The sequence below is a fragment of the Oncorhynchus keta genome, chromosome 12 (genome assembly GCF_023373465.1).
Source record: "Oncorhynchus keta strain PuntledgeMale-10-30-2019 chromosome 12, Oket_V2, whole genome shotgun sequence".
NCBI classification, from domain to species: domain Eukaryota; kingdom Metazoa; phylum Chordata; class Actinopteri; order Salmoniformes; family Salmonidae; genus Oncorhynchus; species Oncorhynchus keta.
In genome coordinates, this window is record NC_068432.1 from 9792133 (window position 1) to 9811481 (window position 19349).

At 40.9% G+C, this 19349-nt stretch overlaps 1 protein-coding gene across 1 annotated transcript in view; it reads left to right on the forward strand.

Moving 5' to 3' along the window:
• The first annotated feature begins 2826 nt into the window (after positions 1-2826).
• Positions 2827-19349, forward strand: part of LOC118390945 (ceramide synthase-like) — a 34205-nt gene continuing 17682 nt past the window's right edge. Inside the window, exons 1-2 of the mRNA XM_035781808.2 lie at positions 2827-3470; positions 15933-16019. Of these exons, the coding sequence (XP_035637701.1) occupies positions 3349-3470; positions 15933-16019 (209 nt within the window). The 5' untranslated portion in view covers positions 2827-3348. The remainder of the gene's footprint in view (positions 3471-15932; positions 16020-19349) is intronic.

Below are 19349 nucleotides of genomic sequence, written 5' to 3' on the forward strand. Positions count from 1 at the left end.
AGTCAGGGTATATGCAGCAGTTTGGGCCGCCTGGCTCGTTGCGAACTGTGTGAAGACTTTCTTCCTAACAAAGACAGCCAACTTCGCCAAATGGGGGATGATTTAACAAAAGCACATTTGCGAAAAAAAGCACAATCATTGCACGACTGTAACTAACCATTAACATCAATGCCTTTCTTAAAAACAATACACAGAAGTATATATTTTTAAACCTGCATATTTAGCTAAAAGAAATCCAGGTTAACAGGCAATATTAACCAGGTGAAATTGTGTCACTTCTCTTGCGTTCATTGCACGCAGAGTCAGGGTATATGCAACAGTTTGGGCCACCTGGCTCGCTGCGAACTAATTTGCCAGAATTTTACGTAATTATGACATAACATTGAAGGTTGTGCAATGTAACAGAAATATTTAGACTTATGGATGCCACCCGTTAGATAAAATACAAAACGCAGTTCTGCATTTCACTGAAAGAATAAACGTTTTGTTTTTGAGATGATAGTTTACGGATTCGACCATATTAATGACCTAAGGCTCATATTTCTGTGTGTCATTATGTTATAATTAAGTCTATGATTTGATAGAGCAGTCTGACTGAGGCTCGTACGCATTCATTCAAACAGCACTTTTGTGCGTTATGCCAGCAGCTCTTCGCAATGCTTCAAGCATTGAGCTGTTTATGACTTCAAGCCTATCAACTCCTGAGATTAGGCTGGTGTAACCGATGTGAAATGGCTAGCTAGTTAGCGGGAGACTTGGAGTAGTTGTTCCCCTTGATCTGCATGGGTAACGCTGCTTCGAGGGTGGCAGTTGTCGGTGTACCTTGTTCGAGCCCAGGTAGGGGCGATGAGAGGGACGGAAGCTATACTGTTCCACTGGCAATACTAAAGTGTCTATAAGAACATCCAATAGTCAAAGGTATATAAAATAGTATAGATGGTATAGAGAGAAATAGTAAATTCCTATAATAACTGCAACCTAAAACTTCTTACCTGGGAATATTGATGACTCATGTTAAAAGGAACCACCAGCTTTCATATGTTCTCATGTTTTGAGCAAGGAACTTAAACGTTAGCTTACTTACATGGCACATATTGAACTTTTACTTTCTTCTCCAACACTTCGTTTTTGCATTATTTAAACCAAATTGAACATGTTTCATTATTTATTTGAGGCCAAATAGATTTTGATGTATTATATTAAGTTAAAATAAGTGTTCATTCAGTATTGTTGAAATTGTCATTATTACAAAAAAAAATTAAAAAACAACAAACAAAACAACAACAAAAAATTGTCCGAATTAATCGGTATCGGCTTTTTTTGGTCCTCTAATAATCGATATCGGCGTTGAAAAATCATAATCGGTCGACCTCTAGTACAGAGGCCCATTTTCAGCAACCATCACTCCTATGTTCCAATGGTACGTTTTGTTAGCTAATCCAAGTGTATCATTTTAAAAGGCTAGTTGATCATTAGAAAACTATTTTGCAATTATGCTAACACAGCTGAAAAATGTTGGTCTGATTATTAAAGAAGCAATAAAACTGGCCTTTAGACTAGTTGAATATATGAAGCATCAGCATTTGTGGGTTCCATTACAGGCTCAAAATGAACAGAAATAAAGGTCTTTCTTCCGAAACTTGTCAGTCTATTATTGTTCTGAGAAATGAAGGCTGTTCCATGTGAGAAATTGCCAAGAAACTGATCTCGTACAACACTGTGTACTGCTCCCTTCACAGAACAGTGCAAACTGTCTCAAACCAGAATAGAAAGAGGAGTGGGATGCTCCGGTGCACAACTGAGCAAGAGGACAAGTACATTAGAGTGTCTAGTTTGAGAAACAGATGCCTCACAAGTCCTCAACTGGCAGCTTCATTAAATAGTACTCACAAAACACCAGTCTCAACATCAACGGTGAAGAGGCGACTCCGGGATGCTGGATTTCTAGGCAGAGTTCCAAAGAAAAAGCCATATCTCAGACTGGCCTATAAAAATAAAAGATTAACGTGGGCAAAAGAAGGCCAGTATCCCGGAGTCGCCTCTTCACTGTTGACGTTGAGGCTGGTGTATTGCGGGTACTATTTAATGAAGCTGCCAGTTGAGGACTTGTGAAGTATCTGTTTCTCAAACTAGACACTCTAATGTACAACATGTCCTCTTGTACTTGTCCTCTTTAAATAGCGTGTTTTTGCAAAAAAATATAATTTTGCAACAGTGCATAGCCTAATTATGTGTACAGTAAGAGTAGGCTTCTAAAACAGAAAATTACAGTAAATTAAAAATGATCAGGGTGAACTATGCCTATATGGGCAGCACAGGTCCGCTACTGCCTAGATGGCGCTGTCTTGCGGAATGCGCCTTGTCCACATTGCTTGTTGGGTCTCTGCACCGTCATGAATAAGAGCACAGATGGAACAATTAGACAGATATTTCAGCGGATGTGTAAATGTGAAGCAGCCGCTTGGCGTTTCCACACACTACCAAACATGTTAGTGAGAGGAAGTCCAGTGGCCAGTAGTGGGACAAGATGGAACAAGATGGATTTTGGCTGACATAGCACATTTTGTCATTGATCTCAATACAGTTTTCTGATCCCAAAACTATAATTTGTTACAAACAGTAGACTAAGTTTTCTAGACTTTACCTTTTGCTGAAGTTTTTTAAAAATTGCGTTGTTAAGAAGTGCAAAAGGAATTGATTTATTGCACACGCGCATGGAGAAGGCGTTCCCTATCGGAAATATGCAAATACAGCTAAAACGCGCCAATAGGATCTTGCTAGCTCGTGCTTGAGTCTGCCCACGTCCTTGCTTGTTCTGCCCACTATGACTCATTTGAAACGACAGCCTGTGGTCTGTCTTGGTTAAGTTATCCACATCTTTGATAAGAGAGCGCTTGTCGAGTCGTTGATAGTTCGCAAAGCAAGGTACCCCAACTCGGAGAAACCGACGCGTAGGTCAAACCTTGCCTCGGTTTAATTCACATATGTATTATTTTTTTCCCCAGTTTTTTTTCTGGTAGAATATTCCCAAACCTCGATAATTAAATTGTATTCCGCGGCATGTAGTCAGCGTGCTGTCTAACGTTACCGGCTTTGCGCCAGGAGTGAAGACCAATCAATCACCGGGTACCTTCGCTAGCTAGGTTGTGTGTACGGTGTGGTGTTGCTGAGGCAAGGGAAAAACGCAGCGGTCACCGGTGACTGGATCTTGTGGCGTGAGCACTAATGCTGTCTAACAAACACGGCGAATCCCAGTCACCGGTGTAAAACGCGGTGTGTAAAATACATCTTGCAGCACTCGACCCATATTATAATAATAGATAGGTCGATAGTGGGAGAAGCGCAAGGATGTTGCAAGTGCTGGCTTGCGGCGTCGTAGTTTTTCCCGGACTCTTCTTCGTCTTTCGGAGGGTACTCCCGTCCATTTTCAAACAGTGGACCGATGCAGACGTTGTACTGGTCAGCGAGAGGTAATTATTATTATTATTTTTTCCAGATGGTAAACGTTTAATCCTGGACATAGCTGGTCAAGCAGTAGCTGGCCCTAGGAGGCTATGCTAGCTAGTACGGCCATGCAAGCTGATACAACAAATTGCTGCGTCTCGAGCTTGCGGTGGGTTTTAACCGAATTAGCCACAGTTGCTATTTCAAACAGTGCTGAAAGATATTAGATTAGAAATTATGCTTTAGTACATTTCATATGTCGCCATGGCGTCATGGCCATTGTCGTACCCGATAATGTTATTGTAGGCTGCGTTATCATAACGGCGGTGGCTAGCCCTGTGAATTACAACATAGTAATACCATGGGAATATTGCTGCGTCTTGGTCAAAATTACACAATCACATGCGCAGGGGTGAGTTCGATGCTCATTTGTACCATGTCACTCTCTAGCTAGTTGATAATTCCCCTTCAAACTCGATCGCTGTGGTGGCTGAGTTATGCAATGTAAAGTGCCGAACTACAGTATACTGAGCCGATCGCTTGGCCTTAATCACGCTCCTATTAATTCGCTAATGCTCATCTAACGGAAAATGCATTTCTTAAACGCATGTTGTTGATGCCTCGGGGGATACATAGCTAAATAGCTAGCTCAGTAACCCGGTCAAGTCAGCCTTGAATGCCTCACCAGTTTGATTATGTCACATATTCCGATAGCGGGAGAAGCTATCGGGCTTTATCTGGCTGCAATAACGTAGACTAGGTTACAAAAAGACAACTAATGTTATCATGAATGCCCATCAGCAACGTAATTAATAGTTAATTCATATACGTTTGTTTTACGATCTCTTGGCCTGCTACTGTATGTGTTGTATTTGTTTTACCTGCCCGTTAAAGTGCCAGTGGGTCAGTGAGCATCTGGAAAAGCTGCAGTGTGCTGCTCCTTCTGGCGGTATTTTAGGCAGTGGCATTTAAAAAAATACAGATTCTATAACAAGATTAGACCAGACCATTTCTCGTTCCACATACACTATATATATATGAAAGTATGTGGACACCCCTTCAAATTATTGGATTTGTCTATTTCAGACACCTGTTGCTGACAGGTGTATAAATTTGAGCACACAGCCATGCAATCATTGTCAGTATGATGGCCTTACTGAAGAGCCTAGTGACTTTCAACGTGGCATAGTCGTAGGATGCCACCTTTCCAACAAGTCAGTTCGTCAAATTTCTGCCCTGCTAGACTTGAACTTGACTGGCCTGCACAGAGCCTTGACCTCAACCCAATCGAACACCGTTGCGATGAATTGGAACACCGCGAACACTGCGAGCAAGGTCTAATCGCCCAACCTCAGTGCCCGACCTCACTAAGGCTCATGGCTGAATGGAAGCAAGTTCCTGCAGCAATGTTCCAACATCAAGTGGAAAGCTTTCCCAGAAGGTCATGTAGTATATATCCCCTCTATATTGTTAAGTAGAAGAATGGTATTGATATTTATAATGAACAATAAACAGTTTTATTCTCATTTGCCCCAACTCTCCTCAAGACTGTTGTGAACAGCATTCGTCTGGGTTTGTGTCACGTGGGTAAAGTGGTGTTTTGTGGACAATTTCATTGTGGTGAGACTGATTTCACTTCAAATGTATGCCAAACCATTTTTTTTTTACAATGTTGTTGATCCATCCTCAGCTTTCTCACATCACAGCCATTGAACTCTAGACATTTTTATATCACCAATGACCTCATGGTGACATCCATAAGCAGTTTCATTCCTGTCCTGTAGCTCAGTTCAGAAGGACTACAGCATCTTTGATGTGTCTCGGTGGCTTAATACATAATCCACAATGTAATGATTAACTTGACCATGCTTAAAGATATAGTCCGTGTCTGATTTGTTATTGTTACCCATCTACTGATCACTGCCCCTCTTTGAGGCTTTCGAAAAGCTCTCTGGCCTTTTGTAGTTGAATATGTGCTTTAAATTCAGTACTTGACTGAGGGACCGTAGTTGTTGTATGTATGGGGGACAAAAAAAAAAGTCCTATTATTTCACCCAGTTATGTGATTTGTTATGACAAAGTTTATTTCAGAATGAATTTAGCCTTGACTTAGCAAAATGGGTGAATACTTATGCAACTACTATTTGAGTTATTAAATTAGTATTAATTTGTCAAAAGTTAGATTATGTACATTAGGGAGTATTTTGTGTAGATCGATGACAAAAAAATACAATTAAATTGTTCAATCCCACTTTGTAATGTTTTAAAAAAATAAGTTAATGGAGATGTAGACTTTCTATATAGACTCTTAGCTTTCATTTGAAACCCATTTTCACATGTTGGGTCCCTTTACATGGAAATGACCGTATCTCCACCTGCAGTGCACCATGTGTGTGGGACTGATGTGAAGGCCTCCTCCTATTGGTGTGTTCAGGCAGGATACGCCCAGGTCTTTCCATCATGGGAAGAACATAAGATCACCTTTGTAGCCACACTGTTCGTAGCCATGCTTAACATAATAATATAGGCTTCATATGAATTATAATATGGTCATTTTGTCAACATGCTTATCCAATGAAACATACAGTTAAAGATGGATAGATACTGACCAAAAGTATGTGGACACCTGCTCGTCGAACATCTCATTCCAAAATCATGGGCTTGTTGCTTCCAGAGGCCGTTGGGAACTTGTTAGCTAGTGTTGTAACCGAGGACAGATGATTACTTCACACTTCATCACTCAGTGGTCCCATTTCTGTGAGCTTGTGTGGCCTACCACTTCGCGGCTGAGCCGTTGTTGCTCAGTCATTTTCACTTCACAATGACAGCACTTACACCTGACCAGGCAGCTCTAGCAGGGCAGGAATTTGACGAACGGACTTGTTGGAAAGATGGCTTCCTGCGACGGTGCCATGTTGAAAGTCACTGGGCTTAGTAAGGCCATTCTACTGCCAATGTTTGTCTTTGGAAATTGCAGGGCTGTGTGCTAGATTTTTATACACCTGTCAGCAATGGTGTAGGGGTGTCCACATACATTTGGTCATGTGAGTGTGTTCAGTAAAGTAAAAAGAATGATACACTCATAGCAGTCAATACAAACTGAAATCATTGCGCATACAAAATATGGTTGATTTAAGAGCTTGACAAAATACAAAAATGTATAGAAATTATACAGTTATTAATCAAGGTCCAGCGATCTTAGTGACTAATTAATGAACAGAGGTATGGGATAGGTGACATTCTGTATTGTTGACTTTTGGATTGTCGGTTGATTTTTGGCTGCGGGCGTTCCTACCTGTTGCTGTGTTTCGGTCAGGGGGTAGATAGTCTCTGAATGGAGAGTTGAGGAGGCTGACAGCGAAGTCTGCAGAGCTGTGTCCTCCTTTTCAAGAAGCCTGGGTAGGGACAGGGTCAGTAGTGCCTCAGTATAACTGGAGTATCCTCCTAGGATGATGCGGCATGCATGCTCTCTTCTGAATATGCTCCGGGTCATCAGACTAGGCCTGGGTCCATGAGCTGCGGCATATTCCAGGGTGGGGCATATGTAGCCGGTGTTAATTTTGATCAGGTCTTGTGGCGCATTGAATCTTTTAAGGTAGAGTATGTGAAAAAAGTGTTTTGCTGCACTTAGTTACCATAGATGCAATCTGCTCGCTCCATTATAGGTCCTTTTGTACAACTATTTATAAAATCTAAACATTATTACACACTTGGAGCTCGTGCTCCACAATATGTGGCTATTGGCCAATGCAGGAATAATATAGTTCTAATAACATGGTTCTTTTGTGAACACTTGTATCCAATGAAACATACAGTTAAGACGTATTCATTAAACTATATGTGGTAATGATGGGGGAAGAAATCGATAGTTGCATATCACACTATTATTTTGGATGATACTTTGACTCCGTATTGATTTGTAAAAATAATCAGTTTTTGCTTGGTAGCGTTAGCTGGTGCTAGTCAGCTGTAGCTGTACCAAATCTCTTGCATTTTTCATAATCTAGCTGGTTCTCCAGCTTCCTTTTTTAAATAGTGAGCCAACATGTATTCAACACTTTTATTTCCATGACTGATCAAAACTCATTTTCTTATGCTCTTGTAACAGATGTGATCGTACTTCTTAACTCCCTTGCATTGTTTTTTAAAAGAAAGGAATGCTCAGCCAGCAGTCCCAGTTGATTGGTGTTTATTCGCTTGTATTGAATTATCAGACTGGGCTTTTTTAATCAAAGACAACAATTACAAAAACAGTATAATATACAATAGGTATAAATACCTAAAAATAGACAAGAACATTTAGCTGTGGAGGACAACTGTATTACCCTCCTGTCTGCAGCAAGACCAATGGCATACACCTTATTGATATGTAATCTCAATTAACCAATATAAATACATAAATGTTGAAATACATTTGTTTAGTGGCAAGTGGAAACAACCAACCTTGTTACACTCTTTATCTACAGCAGACACATACTGAACAAAAATATAAACGCAACATGCAACAAAATATTTGACTGAGTTACAACACCCCCCCCCATGGTCACATCGTTGGTTGCACCAGAAGGCATTTATCTTAGTTGCTTCAGCTGCCCCATTTCTGCTGTTAGAATGACAGTTCTCTTCAACTATTGGAACCAATGCTTATAAAGAACTGATGTTAGCAGAAGATGGAGGGAAAGTTAGAGCATAACTAACAAAATTACAGTTAGCAAAAATGTATGCTTAATCAAATGACATTTTGTCACATGCGCCAAATACAACCTTACCGTGAAATGCATGCTTACAAGCTAGAGGTCGACCGATTATGACTTTTCAACGCCGATACCGATTATTGGAGGACCGAAACCGCGGATACCGATTAATCGGCCGATTTAAATAAAATAAAAAAAATTAAAAAAAATAATAATAATAAAATAAAAAAAACATGTATTTGTAATAATGATAATTACAACAATACTGAATGAACACTTATTTTACCATAATATAATACATCAATAAAATACATTTAGCCTCAAATAAGTGATGAAACATGTTCAATTTGGTATAAATAATGCAAAAATAAAGTGTTGTAAAAGTGCAATATGTGCCATGTAAAAAAGCTAACGTTTAAGTTCCTTGCTCAGAACATGAGAACATATGAAAGCTGGTGGTTCCTTTTAACATGAGTCTTTAATATTCCCAGGTAAGAAGCTTTAGCTTGTAGTTATTATAGGAATTATAGGACTATTTCTCTCTTTACCATTTGTATTTCATATACCTTTGACTATTGGATGTTCTTATAGGCACTTTAGTATTGCCAGTGTAACAGCATACCTTCCGTCCCTCTCCCCACTCCTACCTGGGCTCGACCCAGGAACACATCGACAACAGCCACCCTCGAAGCAGCGTTACCCTTGCAGATCAAGGGGAACAACCACTCCAAGTCTCAGAGCGAGTGACGTTTGAAACGCTATTAGCGCTCACCCTGCTAATTAGCAAGCCATTTCACATCGGTTACACCAGCCTAATCTCGGAAGTTGATAGGCTTGAAATCATAAACAACGCTGTGCTTGCGAAGAGCTGCTGTCAAAACGCACGTAAGTGCTGTTTGAATGAATGATTACGGGCCTGCTGCTGCCTACCATCGCTCAGTCAGACTGCTCTATCAAATCAGACTTAATTATAACATAACACACAGAAATACTAGCCTTTGGTCATTAATATGGTCGAATCCGGACACGATCATTTTGAAAACAAAACGTTTATTATTTCAGTGAAATACAGAACCGTTCGGTATTTTATCTAACGGGTGGCATCCCTAAATCTAAATATTCCTGTTACATTGAAGGTTGTGCAATGTTATGTCATAATTACATAAAATTCTGGCAAATTAGTTCGCAGCGGCCCAAACTGTTGCATATACCCTGACTCTGCGTGCAATGAACGGAAGAGAAGTGACACAATTTCACCTGGTTAATATTGCCTGCCAACCTGGATTTCTTTTAGCTAAATAAGCAGGTTTAAAAATATATACTTCTGTGTATTGATTTTAAGAAAGGCATTGGTGTTTATGGTTAGGTACAGTCGTGCAACGATTGTGCTTTTTTCGCAAATGCTCTTTTGTTAAATCATCTTCCAGTAAAGTAGAGGATGCCTGGTTATTCTTTAAGTGCTTTCCTCACCATCTTAAATAAGCATGCCCCATACCAACAAAAATGAACCAGGAACAGATATATCCCTTTGTTGTGTATTGATATTCTAGTTTTGTCCCTTTAGGGCACCTGTAAACCCCTTGCTTACCTATGTTGAAATGCATGGAATGTTCTAACTGTTAAACACATTAAACAATGCCCACGTTAATTTCTACTCCCGTCTCATGTCCTGTCCATATATTAGTTCTATAAGTTATACAGTGTGCCATACAACAAATCTGGCGACGAGGAAGAAACGTTCTCACATTTGGGCTCATTATCTTTGTCAAAGTCTGAGTTTTTCCCCGCTGTAGAAATACGCAAACAAAACATGGAGCTAGCCAATGAAGTGATGCTGGCTAGCTTTTGATGTCACAGCAACGAGCGCCTCAATGGATAGGAAGAGTTTCGCTGCGGAAGAAAGTGAAGTCATCATGAGTTAAAATAAGAAAAAAAGGGATCTAGGAGTAAGGGACCGTCTGAAAAGTGTGAGAAAGAAAAATAAACCCAAAATGTCTGCCTTGGTTGGAAATATAGGAACATTTTATGAATCTGTGGAACAATGGAGTTCTTACACAATGTTTTGAGTACTTTGTGTTGGCAAATGAAATTATAGCAGAAGTCGTTGTGCGAACATTTTTTACTGTTATGGGAGGAAAAACATTCAATCTACTGCGCAGCCTAGTAACGCCTGAAAAACCTGGTGATAAATCATATGATGAAATTGTGGCTATCTTAAAAGGACATTCTCCCAAACCACTGATAATTGCAGAGAGATTCAGGAATGGGCTGTTTTGAAACCGTTATCTGAACACTGAATTTGGGCGATCAATAAAGGATTACCATTCAAATAAAGGATTACCATTTATGTAGTTGGATTGCTTTTACCAAAGTCAAATAGATTTTTAATGATTACATTGCTGTCTTTGAAATGTTGATGTAATTTTAAAAAAATAGAATGATATTGAGCTCAAAAGATGGCCAATGATTAAACAGAGCAGTAGCTGAGTTTCTGGCTGGGTCAAAGTGCCATTCTGTGACTTAGGCTAATATGCCTTATTTTTTTGCCGTGGTATCGAGTATCGTGATGGTATCGAAGTCAAAATTCTGGTATTGTGACAACACTAATAAATACTAGATAGATGGATAGATACTTTATTGTCCATAGGAAAGAAATGATAGGCCTATTAAAGCTACAATATGAAACGAAGGTCTGTGGAGAAGGGTGCGAGCCTCCGGAGCAGCAGGTCTCAACAGGAAATGGCTCTGTGTGCCTTCTCCCTCTTTTGACCTAGCCTGGAGTGAGACTACTGTACTGCTAAATACAATCACCTTTAATCATTTGGAAATTGAGCGATTCATAAAAGGCGTGAATAGCGAGTGGCTGTGGTTAAGGGTGAAGGAATGTGATTTCAAGCTGCATATTGCCAGAGATGCCAAGATCTGTCAAACTAAGCCGGAAGTTGAGTGCCTGGTTGAACAAGCCCTTCGTCCACATTTTAAAGGCGAACTCCTTGGTTGTGTCTGAAATAGCACCCTATTCCCTTTAGTGTAGTACTTTTTACCAGGGCCCATAGTGGTGCAATTTTGGTCGCAGCCCATATGAAATAGAATTATTTGGTGTTTTGATCCTTGAATTTGTGCAGAATGAATGGTGGTTAGATTTGTGATGGGCGATCCATATCAAGTCTCTGCAGTGCCTGTCAGTCACACCTGCCCGTTATGTTCCCATTGAATTGGCCTGGATTCCAAACTGAATGTCGCTATGTTTTACTAGCATTTTATTTCCTTCACTATAAGGATTAAGTCTAGAGCTGCTCCAATAGGGGGGCAGTTGGACAGTCTAGAAAGTAACCGGTCCAATCGTTGTCCTCTAAGAAACAATGTGCTGGTTTAGCACTGTCAATAGAGAGACAGGGTTGGGGTCTATTCGAATTAAGGTCACCCAATTCATCAATTCATTTGAATGTATGATTTAAAAATTGGAAAAACTTTTGAAATATATAGCTTCTCCTTCTCAGTTTATTCAGAAGTCATTGAAAAGTAAATGCCTCTTATGATTAATTGGAATTTCAGTTGAATGCATTCAGTTGCACAACTGACTAGGTATCCCCCTGTCCCTATCTGAATTGACTTACTCTTATTATTATTATTATTATTTTTAACTCCAACCCTGGTTAAAGCAGAGGTCCCATAGCTTTCAGAAATGTGTTTTCAAAATGCTGACTATAAAAAATACAAATAAATCTGTTCTTAAACATTTTATATTCCTTTCCTGTGTGGAAAAACACGATTTGGGTATTATTGCAACTTCTGTGAAGATGATCCAATCGCTGACCATTTGCATAACATCCCACATTACAGATATTGGGCGCAAATGTTTTCAATAAAAGGCAGGCCCCCGAATGAAAGGGAGAAGTGAATCTCTAGACGACAAGGTGGACGAAATTAGGGCACGAGTTGCCTTCCAGAGAGACATCAGATTTTAACATTCTCTGTTTCATGGAAACATGGCTCACTCGGGATATGTTGTCAGAGTCGGTACAGCCACCCGGTTCTTCATGCATTGCGCTGACAAACAAACATCTCTCTGGTAAGAAGATGGGCGGGGGTGTATGCCTTACGATTAACGACTCATGGTTTAATCATAACAAACAGGACCCCCCCCAAGCAGATACCTCAACAGTCTTGAAATAACTTCACTGGACTCTTTGTAAACTGGAAACCATATACAGTTGAAGTCGGAAGTTTACCTACACCTTAGCCAAGTACATTTAAACTCAGTTTTTCACATTTCATGACATTTAATCTTAGTAAAAATTCTCTCTTAGGTCAGTTAGGATCACCACTTAATTTTAAGAATGTGAAATGTCAGAATAATATATTTATTTCAGCTTTTATTTCTTTCTTCACATTCCCAGTGGGTCAGAAGTTTACATACACTCAATTAGTATTTGGTAGCATTGCCTTTAAATTGTGTAACTTGGGTCAAATGTTTCAAGTAGGCTTCCACAAGCTTCCCACAATAAGTTGGGTGAATTTTGGCCCATTCCTCCTGACAGAGCTGGTGTAACTGAGTCAGGTTTGTAGGCCTCCTTGCTTGCACTCACTTTTTCAGTTCTGCCCACACATTTTCTATAGGATTGGGGTCAGGGCTTTGTGTTGTCTTTAAGCCATTTTGCCACAACCTTGGAAGTATGCTTGGGGTAATTGTCCATTTGGAAGACCCTTTTGCGACCAAGCTTTAACTTCCTGACTGATGTCTTGATATGTTGCTTCAATATATCCACATCATTTTCCTGCCTCCTGATGCCACCTATTTTGAGAAGTGCTCCAGTCCCTCCTGCAGCAAAGCACCCCCACAACATGATGCTGCCACCCCCGTGCTTCACGGTTGGGATGGTGTTCTTCGGCTTGCAAGCCTCCCTTTTTTTTCTCCAAACATAATGATGGTCATTATGGCCAAACAGTTCTGTTTTTGTTTCATCAGACCAGAGGACATTTCTCCAAAAAGTATGATATTTGTCCCCATGTGCATTTGCAAACCGTAGTCTGGCTTGTTTATGGCAGTTTTGGAGGAGTGGCTTCTTCCTTGCTGAGCGGCCTTTCAGGTTATGTTGATATAGGACTCGTTTTACTGTGGATTTAGATACTTTTTGTACCTGTTTCCTCCAGCATCTTCACACGTTAATTTGCTATTGTTCTGGGATTGATTTGCACCTTTCGCACCAAAGTATGTTCATCTCTAGGAGACAGAACACGTCTCCTTCCTGAGCGATATGACGACTGTGTGGTCCCATGATGTTTATACTTGTATATTATTGTTTGTACAGATGAACGTGGCACTTGGAAATTGCTCCCAAGGATGAATCAGACTTGTGGAGGTCTAAAAAAGAAATTGAGGTTTTGGCTGATTTTCTTTTGGTTTTCCCATGTCAAGCAAAGAGGCACTGAGTTTGAAGGTAGGCCTTGAAATGCATCCACAGGTACACCTCCAATTGACTCAAATGATGTCAATTATCCTATTAGAAGCTTCTAAAGCCATGACATAATTTTCTGGAATTTTCCAAGCTGTGTAACGGCACAGTTAACTTAGTGTATGTAAACTTTTGACCCACTGGAATTAATCTGTCTGTAAACAATTGTTGGAAAACTTGCTTATCATGCACAAAGTAGGTCCTAACCGACAAGCAAAAACTATAGTTTGTTGACAAGAAATTTGTGGAGTGGTTGAAAAACGAGTTTTAATGACTCCAACCTAAGTGTATGTAAACTTCCGACTTCAACTGTGTCCTGAGGCTGCTTTTATTGTAGCTCAGGATTTTACCAACACTAATCTGAGAACAAGGCTTCCTAAATTCTATCAGCATATCAAATGCTTGACACAAGTGGGTAGCATTCTGGACCATTGCTACTCTAACTTCCGCGATGCATACAAAGCTTCCCCCGCCCTCCCTTCAGCAGATCTGACCATGACTCCGTTTTGTTGCCCCCATCCTATAGGCAGAACCTAAAACAGAAAACACCCATACTCCGGTCTATCCAATGCGGTCTGACCAATCGGATTCCACGCTTTAAGATTCCTTCAATCAAGTTGACTGGGAGATGTTCCGGGTAGCCTCAGACAATAACATTGACGTATACGCTGACTCGATGATTGGGTTTAATATAAAGTGCATCGGAGATGTTGTTCCCACTGACTTTTGAAACCTTCCCTAACCAGAAACTGTGGATTGATTGCAAGCATTCGCGCTAAACTGAAAACCCTAACCACTGCTTTTAATAGTGGCAAGGCGACTGGAAACATGACCGAATACAAACAGTGCAGTTATTCCCTCCGCAAGGAAATCAAACAGGCAAAGCATCAGTATAGAGACAAAGTAGAGTCGCAATTCAGCGGCTCAAACACGAGACGTATGTAGCAGGGTCTATAGTCAATCACAGAATACAAAAAGGAAAACCAGCCCCGTCACTGACATCTTGCTCCCAGACAAATGAAGCGACTTGCTCGCGTTGAGGACAGTAAAGTGCAACTGACACGGCCCGCTACCAAAGCCTGTGGGCTCTCCTCCTCCGTGGCCAACGTGAGTAAAACATTTAAACGTGTTAACCCTCGCAAGGCTGCCGGCCCAGACAGCATCCCTAGCCGCGTCCTCAGAGCATGCGCAGACCGGCTGGCTGGCTGGCTTTGCTTACTGCCCCAATAGGTCCACAGATGACTCAATCGCCTGCACACTGCCCTATCCTAGGAGCTCAGAGGACCCTTGGAGTGTGGTGTCAGGAAAATAACCTCTCGCTCAACATCAACAAAATAAAGAAGATGATCATGGACTTCCGGCAACGGCAGAGGGGGGCCCCCCCATTCACATTGACGGGACAGTAGATCACCGACTAACTGAAATGGTCCACCCACTCAGACAGTGGTGAACGAAGCGCAACAGTGCCTCTTCATCCTCAGGAGGGTGTCACCTAAAACACTCAACTTTTACAGATGCACAATTAAGGACATACTGTCGGGCTATATCACAGCCTGGTACGGCAACTGCACAGCCTTCAACCGCAAGGCTCTCTTTAGGGTAGCAGCCTGGTACGGCAACTACACAGCCTTCAACCGCAAGGCTCTCTTTAGGGTAGTGCTGTCTGCACAATGCGTCACATTGGGCAAACTACCTGCCCTCCAGGACAACTACAGCAGGAAGGCCAAAAGGTCATCAAGGACAACAACCACCCGAGCCACTGCCTGTTCACCCTGCTATCATCCAGAAGGCGAGGTCATTACAGTTGCATCAAAGCTGGGACCGAGAGACAGAAGCTCTTTTTCAGTCTCAAGGTCATTAGACTGTTAAACAGCCATCACTAACATTGAGTGGTTGCTGCCAACATACTGACTCAAATCTCTAGCCACTTTAATAAACTGATTTAATAAAGGTATCACTAGTCACTTTAAATAACGCCACTTTAGTAATGTCTACATATCCTACATTACTCATCTCATATGTATATACTGTATTCTATACCATCTTGCCTATGCCGTACGGCCATCGCTCATCCATATATTTATATGTACATATTCATCCCTTTACAGTTGTGTGTATAATGTAGTCGTTGTGAATTTGTGAGATTTCTTGTTCGATTTTACTGCACTGTCGGAACTAGAAGCATAATAATTTCGCTACACTCGCATTAACATCTGCTAACCCTGTATATTTGACCAATAACATTTGATTTGATGAACAAGCTGTTAATTGCAGTGAATCTAAAGCTTCTCCTAAAATGTGTAACTTTCTATTTTGAAACATTTCTTATCCTTCTCAGGCTGGTGTCCTCCATCCACGCCATCATGGCCACCACGGCAGGAGTCATCGTCGTGTTGGCATGCAGCGGTGACGTCATGACTGACAGGTAGGTCAGCCAGTAACAAACAGGGGGACAAGTTCCTCGACTCGGGTGCTCCAATCAGTGCGGCCGAAGAAGTCATGTTTTCTTTCTGTCTGCATAGTTTTTTTACGCTACACGGCAATGCTTCATGCAAGCAGTATCAGGACCACAAAAGCAAGAGCTTCTTATTGGATAAGTGCCTAATGAACACACCCTGACCTCCCTCGCTTATCATCTTGCCGTTTCTTCATACCTAATTACAACGGTAAGTTGTGGTCTGAACAAATCACCTCGGTTTTCCACAGAGCTTATAGTGGGCTTAATTGCCGCTGCCTATCAGTGGTTGAGTGAACTCACTCAGGCTCTACCTTGGGTGGTATATGTGTCTGTTAACAGCTGGTGCGCAATCTCTAATATTAGGGAAGTATCAAGGTTCTGCTCGCCTGAGTAAGAATAACTAATGATAACCTCATTTCTACCAGCATGCCATGTGCAACTAGAGGCAAAACTCTAGATCATATTTAATCCACACACATAGGCTCATACAAAGTTCTCAATTTGGCAAATCTGACCATAAATCTATCCTCCTGATTACAAGCTAAAACCTAAACAGAAAGTACCAGTGGTCAATTAAAAAGATGGTGCTAAACTACAGGACTGTGTTGCTAGCACAGACTGGAATATGTTCTATCTGATGTCATTGAAGAGTTTACCACATTAGTTACCGGGCTTCATTAAAAAGTACATCAATGACGTCGTACGTACACATCCCAACCATAAGCCATGGATTACAGGAAGTATCCGCACTGAGCTAAAGCCTAGAGCTGCCGCATTCAAGGAGCGGGACCAATAAGAAATCTGCCTATGACTTCCGACGCCATCAGAGGTAAAGCGTCAATACTGGAGTAAGATCGAATCCTACTTCACCGGCTCTGATGCTCGTTGGATGTTGCAGGGCTTGCAAACTATCACGGATTACAAAGGGAAACCCAGCAGCGAGCTGCCATGTGACGCAAGCCTACCAGACGAGCTAAATGCTTTCTATGCTCGCTTCGAGGCAATCAACACTGAACCATGTGTGAGAGCACCAGCTGTTCTAGATGACTGTATGATCATGTCTCCGTAGCCAATGGGAGTAAGACCTTTTTAAATAGGTCAACATTCACAAGTCCCCAGAGCCAGATGGATTACCAGGTCGTGTATTCAGCTGACCATCTAGAGAATGACGTGTCAGCTAAAGCCTGCACTGACCTTGTGTTTAGCCAAGCTGACAGCAGCTAGCTAGCATAGTCAGCTAGCATAGCCAGCTACAGATATCACCACGCTATCTTATCTAGCTGATATTTCTGTCAAATAATTTATGGCAGGAGCCAGTGTCTGGAATGTGTTTCATAAGATACTTGTTCTACAACACCTTGCTATAAAATTAGCATGCAAATTAGTTTTAACGTTTCATCATGTCATGTTACCATTGAAACCGTGTCAACTGTGAGTTGAATGCCCAGTCTCAAGTCAGCTCAGCTGTCCTACATCACAATGTTCTATAACTGGCTAGTTTTGTCTCATCTCTCCTTATGTCCGCTGTTAGATCTTTCCCGGGGGACAAATCCCAGAACTAGTATCTCTACAGGTGTAGGTTACATGTGGACATTGCACAAACATCGCCCAGCTTTAGTGTAGATCCATTTATCAACTAATGTATCCGTGTGTTTTTTACAAAGACACATTTTTATGCTGCAACTATCATATTGATGTCAATATAGACCAGTATGCCTACACTTACCAAGCAAATAAAAATCAGTTGTGTGTAGAGCACAACTTCAGCTGTCTAACCAGAACTAGAATGGCATTCTATTAGTCTATTTAGCCAAGTCCTTAGATTCGGCCGTCTAAGCACACACTGACATGCACAGCTCTCTGGGTGTGGTTCTGTCTTCAAGTCTCCAGTGGGTGATGAAGTCCCTTCCATCTATGTAATGTATTACAGGTTATAGAAAGGTGCAGTTACACGGCAGGGAGGTGAAGTGCATGACACTCCATCCTGGATATGACAGAGTTTGCCTCAACCCTTGGTTCCAGCAGGCAGAGTTCAATAACTACAAGCAGATGTGAGATGCAGGAGGATGGCACTCTTCTCATACCACTCAGGAGGAAGCTTTGCATCGGTCAGTAGCCTAAAGAGTCATTTGAGACTAGTGCAATTGCTGAACTTATGTAGATATTCTAAACTAAGTGTTTTGGTAACTTTAAAGTGTATCAGTTCTATGTAGAATAAACCATACTTCACATAATAATGTGGAAGCAGTGTTATGCTAATATAACAATGTGCAAATATTAGTTGTAACTGTACACATTCGTACCAAACCGTTCGGTACGGTGACCTCTGTTCGGTCCACACTGTGAACCCGAATGAATACATAAATTCATCAAACTAATCAAACTATCAAATTTTGTGTGTGTTGGAGTGTCAGTATAGTATGTGTGAGGTACAGTGCCTTTAGAATGTATTCACATCCCTTGACTTTTCCTACAATTGTGTTAGCCTGAATTTAAAATGGATTAAATAGAGATTTTGTCACTGGCCTACACACAATAAATACCCCATATTGGTGAAGTGGATTTATGTTTTTAAAAATATTGACAAATAAAAAAATATTAAATGTCTTGAGTCAATAAGTATTCAATCCCTTTATGGCAAATTAAGTTCAGGAGTAGAAATTGCTTAACAAGTCGCAAATTGCATGGACTCACTCTGTGCAATAATGGTGTTTTTAACATGATTTTTGAATGAAAATCTCATCTCTTTACCCACATACAATTGTCTGTAAGGTCCCTAAGTCGAGCAGAGAATACCTCGCAAAGGAGGACATCTATTGGTAGATGTGGTATTGTGTGTCAATTGATGGAAAACAACATGAAATCCATTTTAGAATGGGGTATGAATAATTTGAGGGCACTGTACAGTTGAAGTCGGAAGTTTACATACATGTTGGAGTCATTAAAATTAGTTTTTCAACTACTCCACACATTTCTTGTAACAAACTATAGGTTTGGCAAGTCTGTTAGGACGTCTACTTTGTGCCTGACACATGTAACTTTTCCAACAATTGTTTACAGACACATTGAATTTTAAGTGAAATAATCTATCACAATTCCAGTGGATCAGAAGTTTACATACGCTAAGTTGACTGTGCCTTTAAACAGCTTGGAAAATTCCAGAAAATGACATGGCTTTAGAAGCTTCTGGTAGGCTAATTGACATCTTCAGTCAATTGGAGGTGTACATATGGATGTATTTCAAGGCCTACCTTCAAACTCAGTGCCTCTTTGCTTGATATCATGGGAAAATCAAAA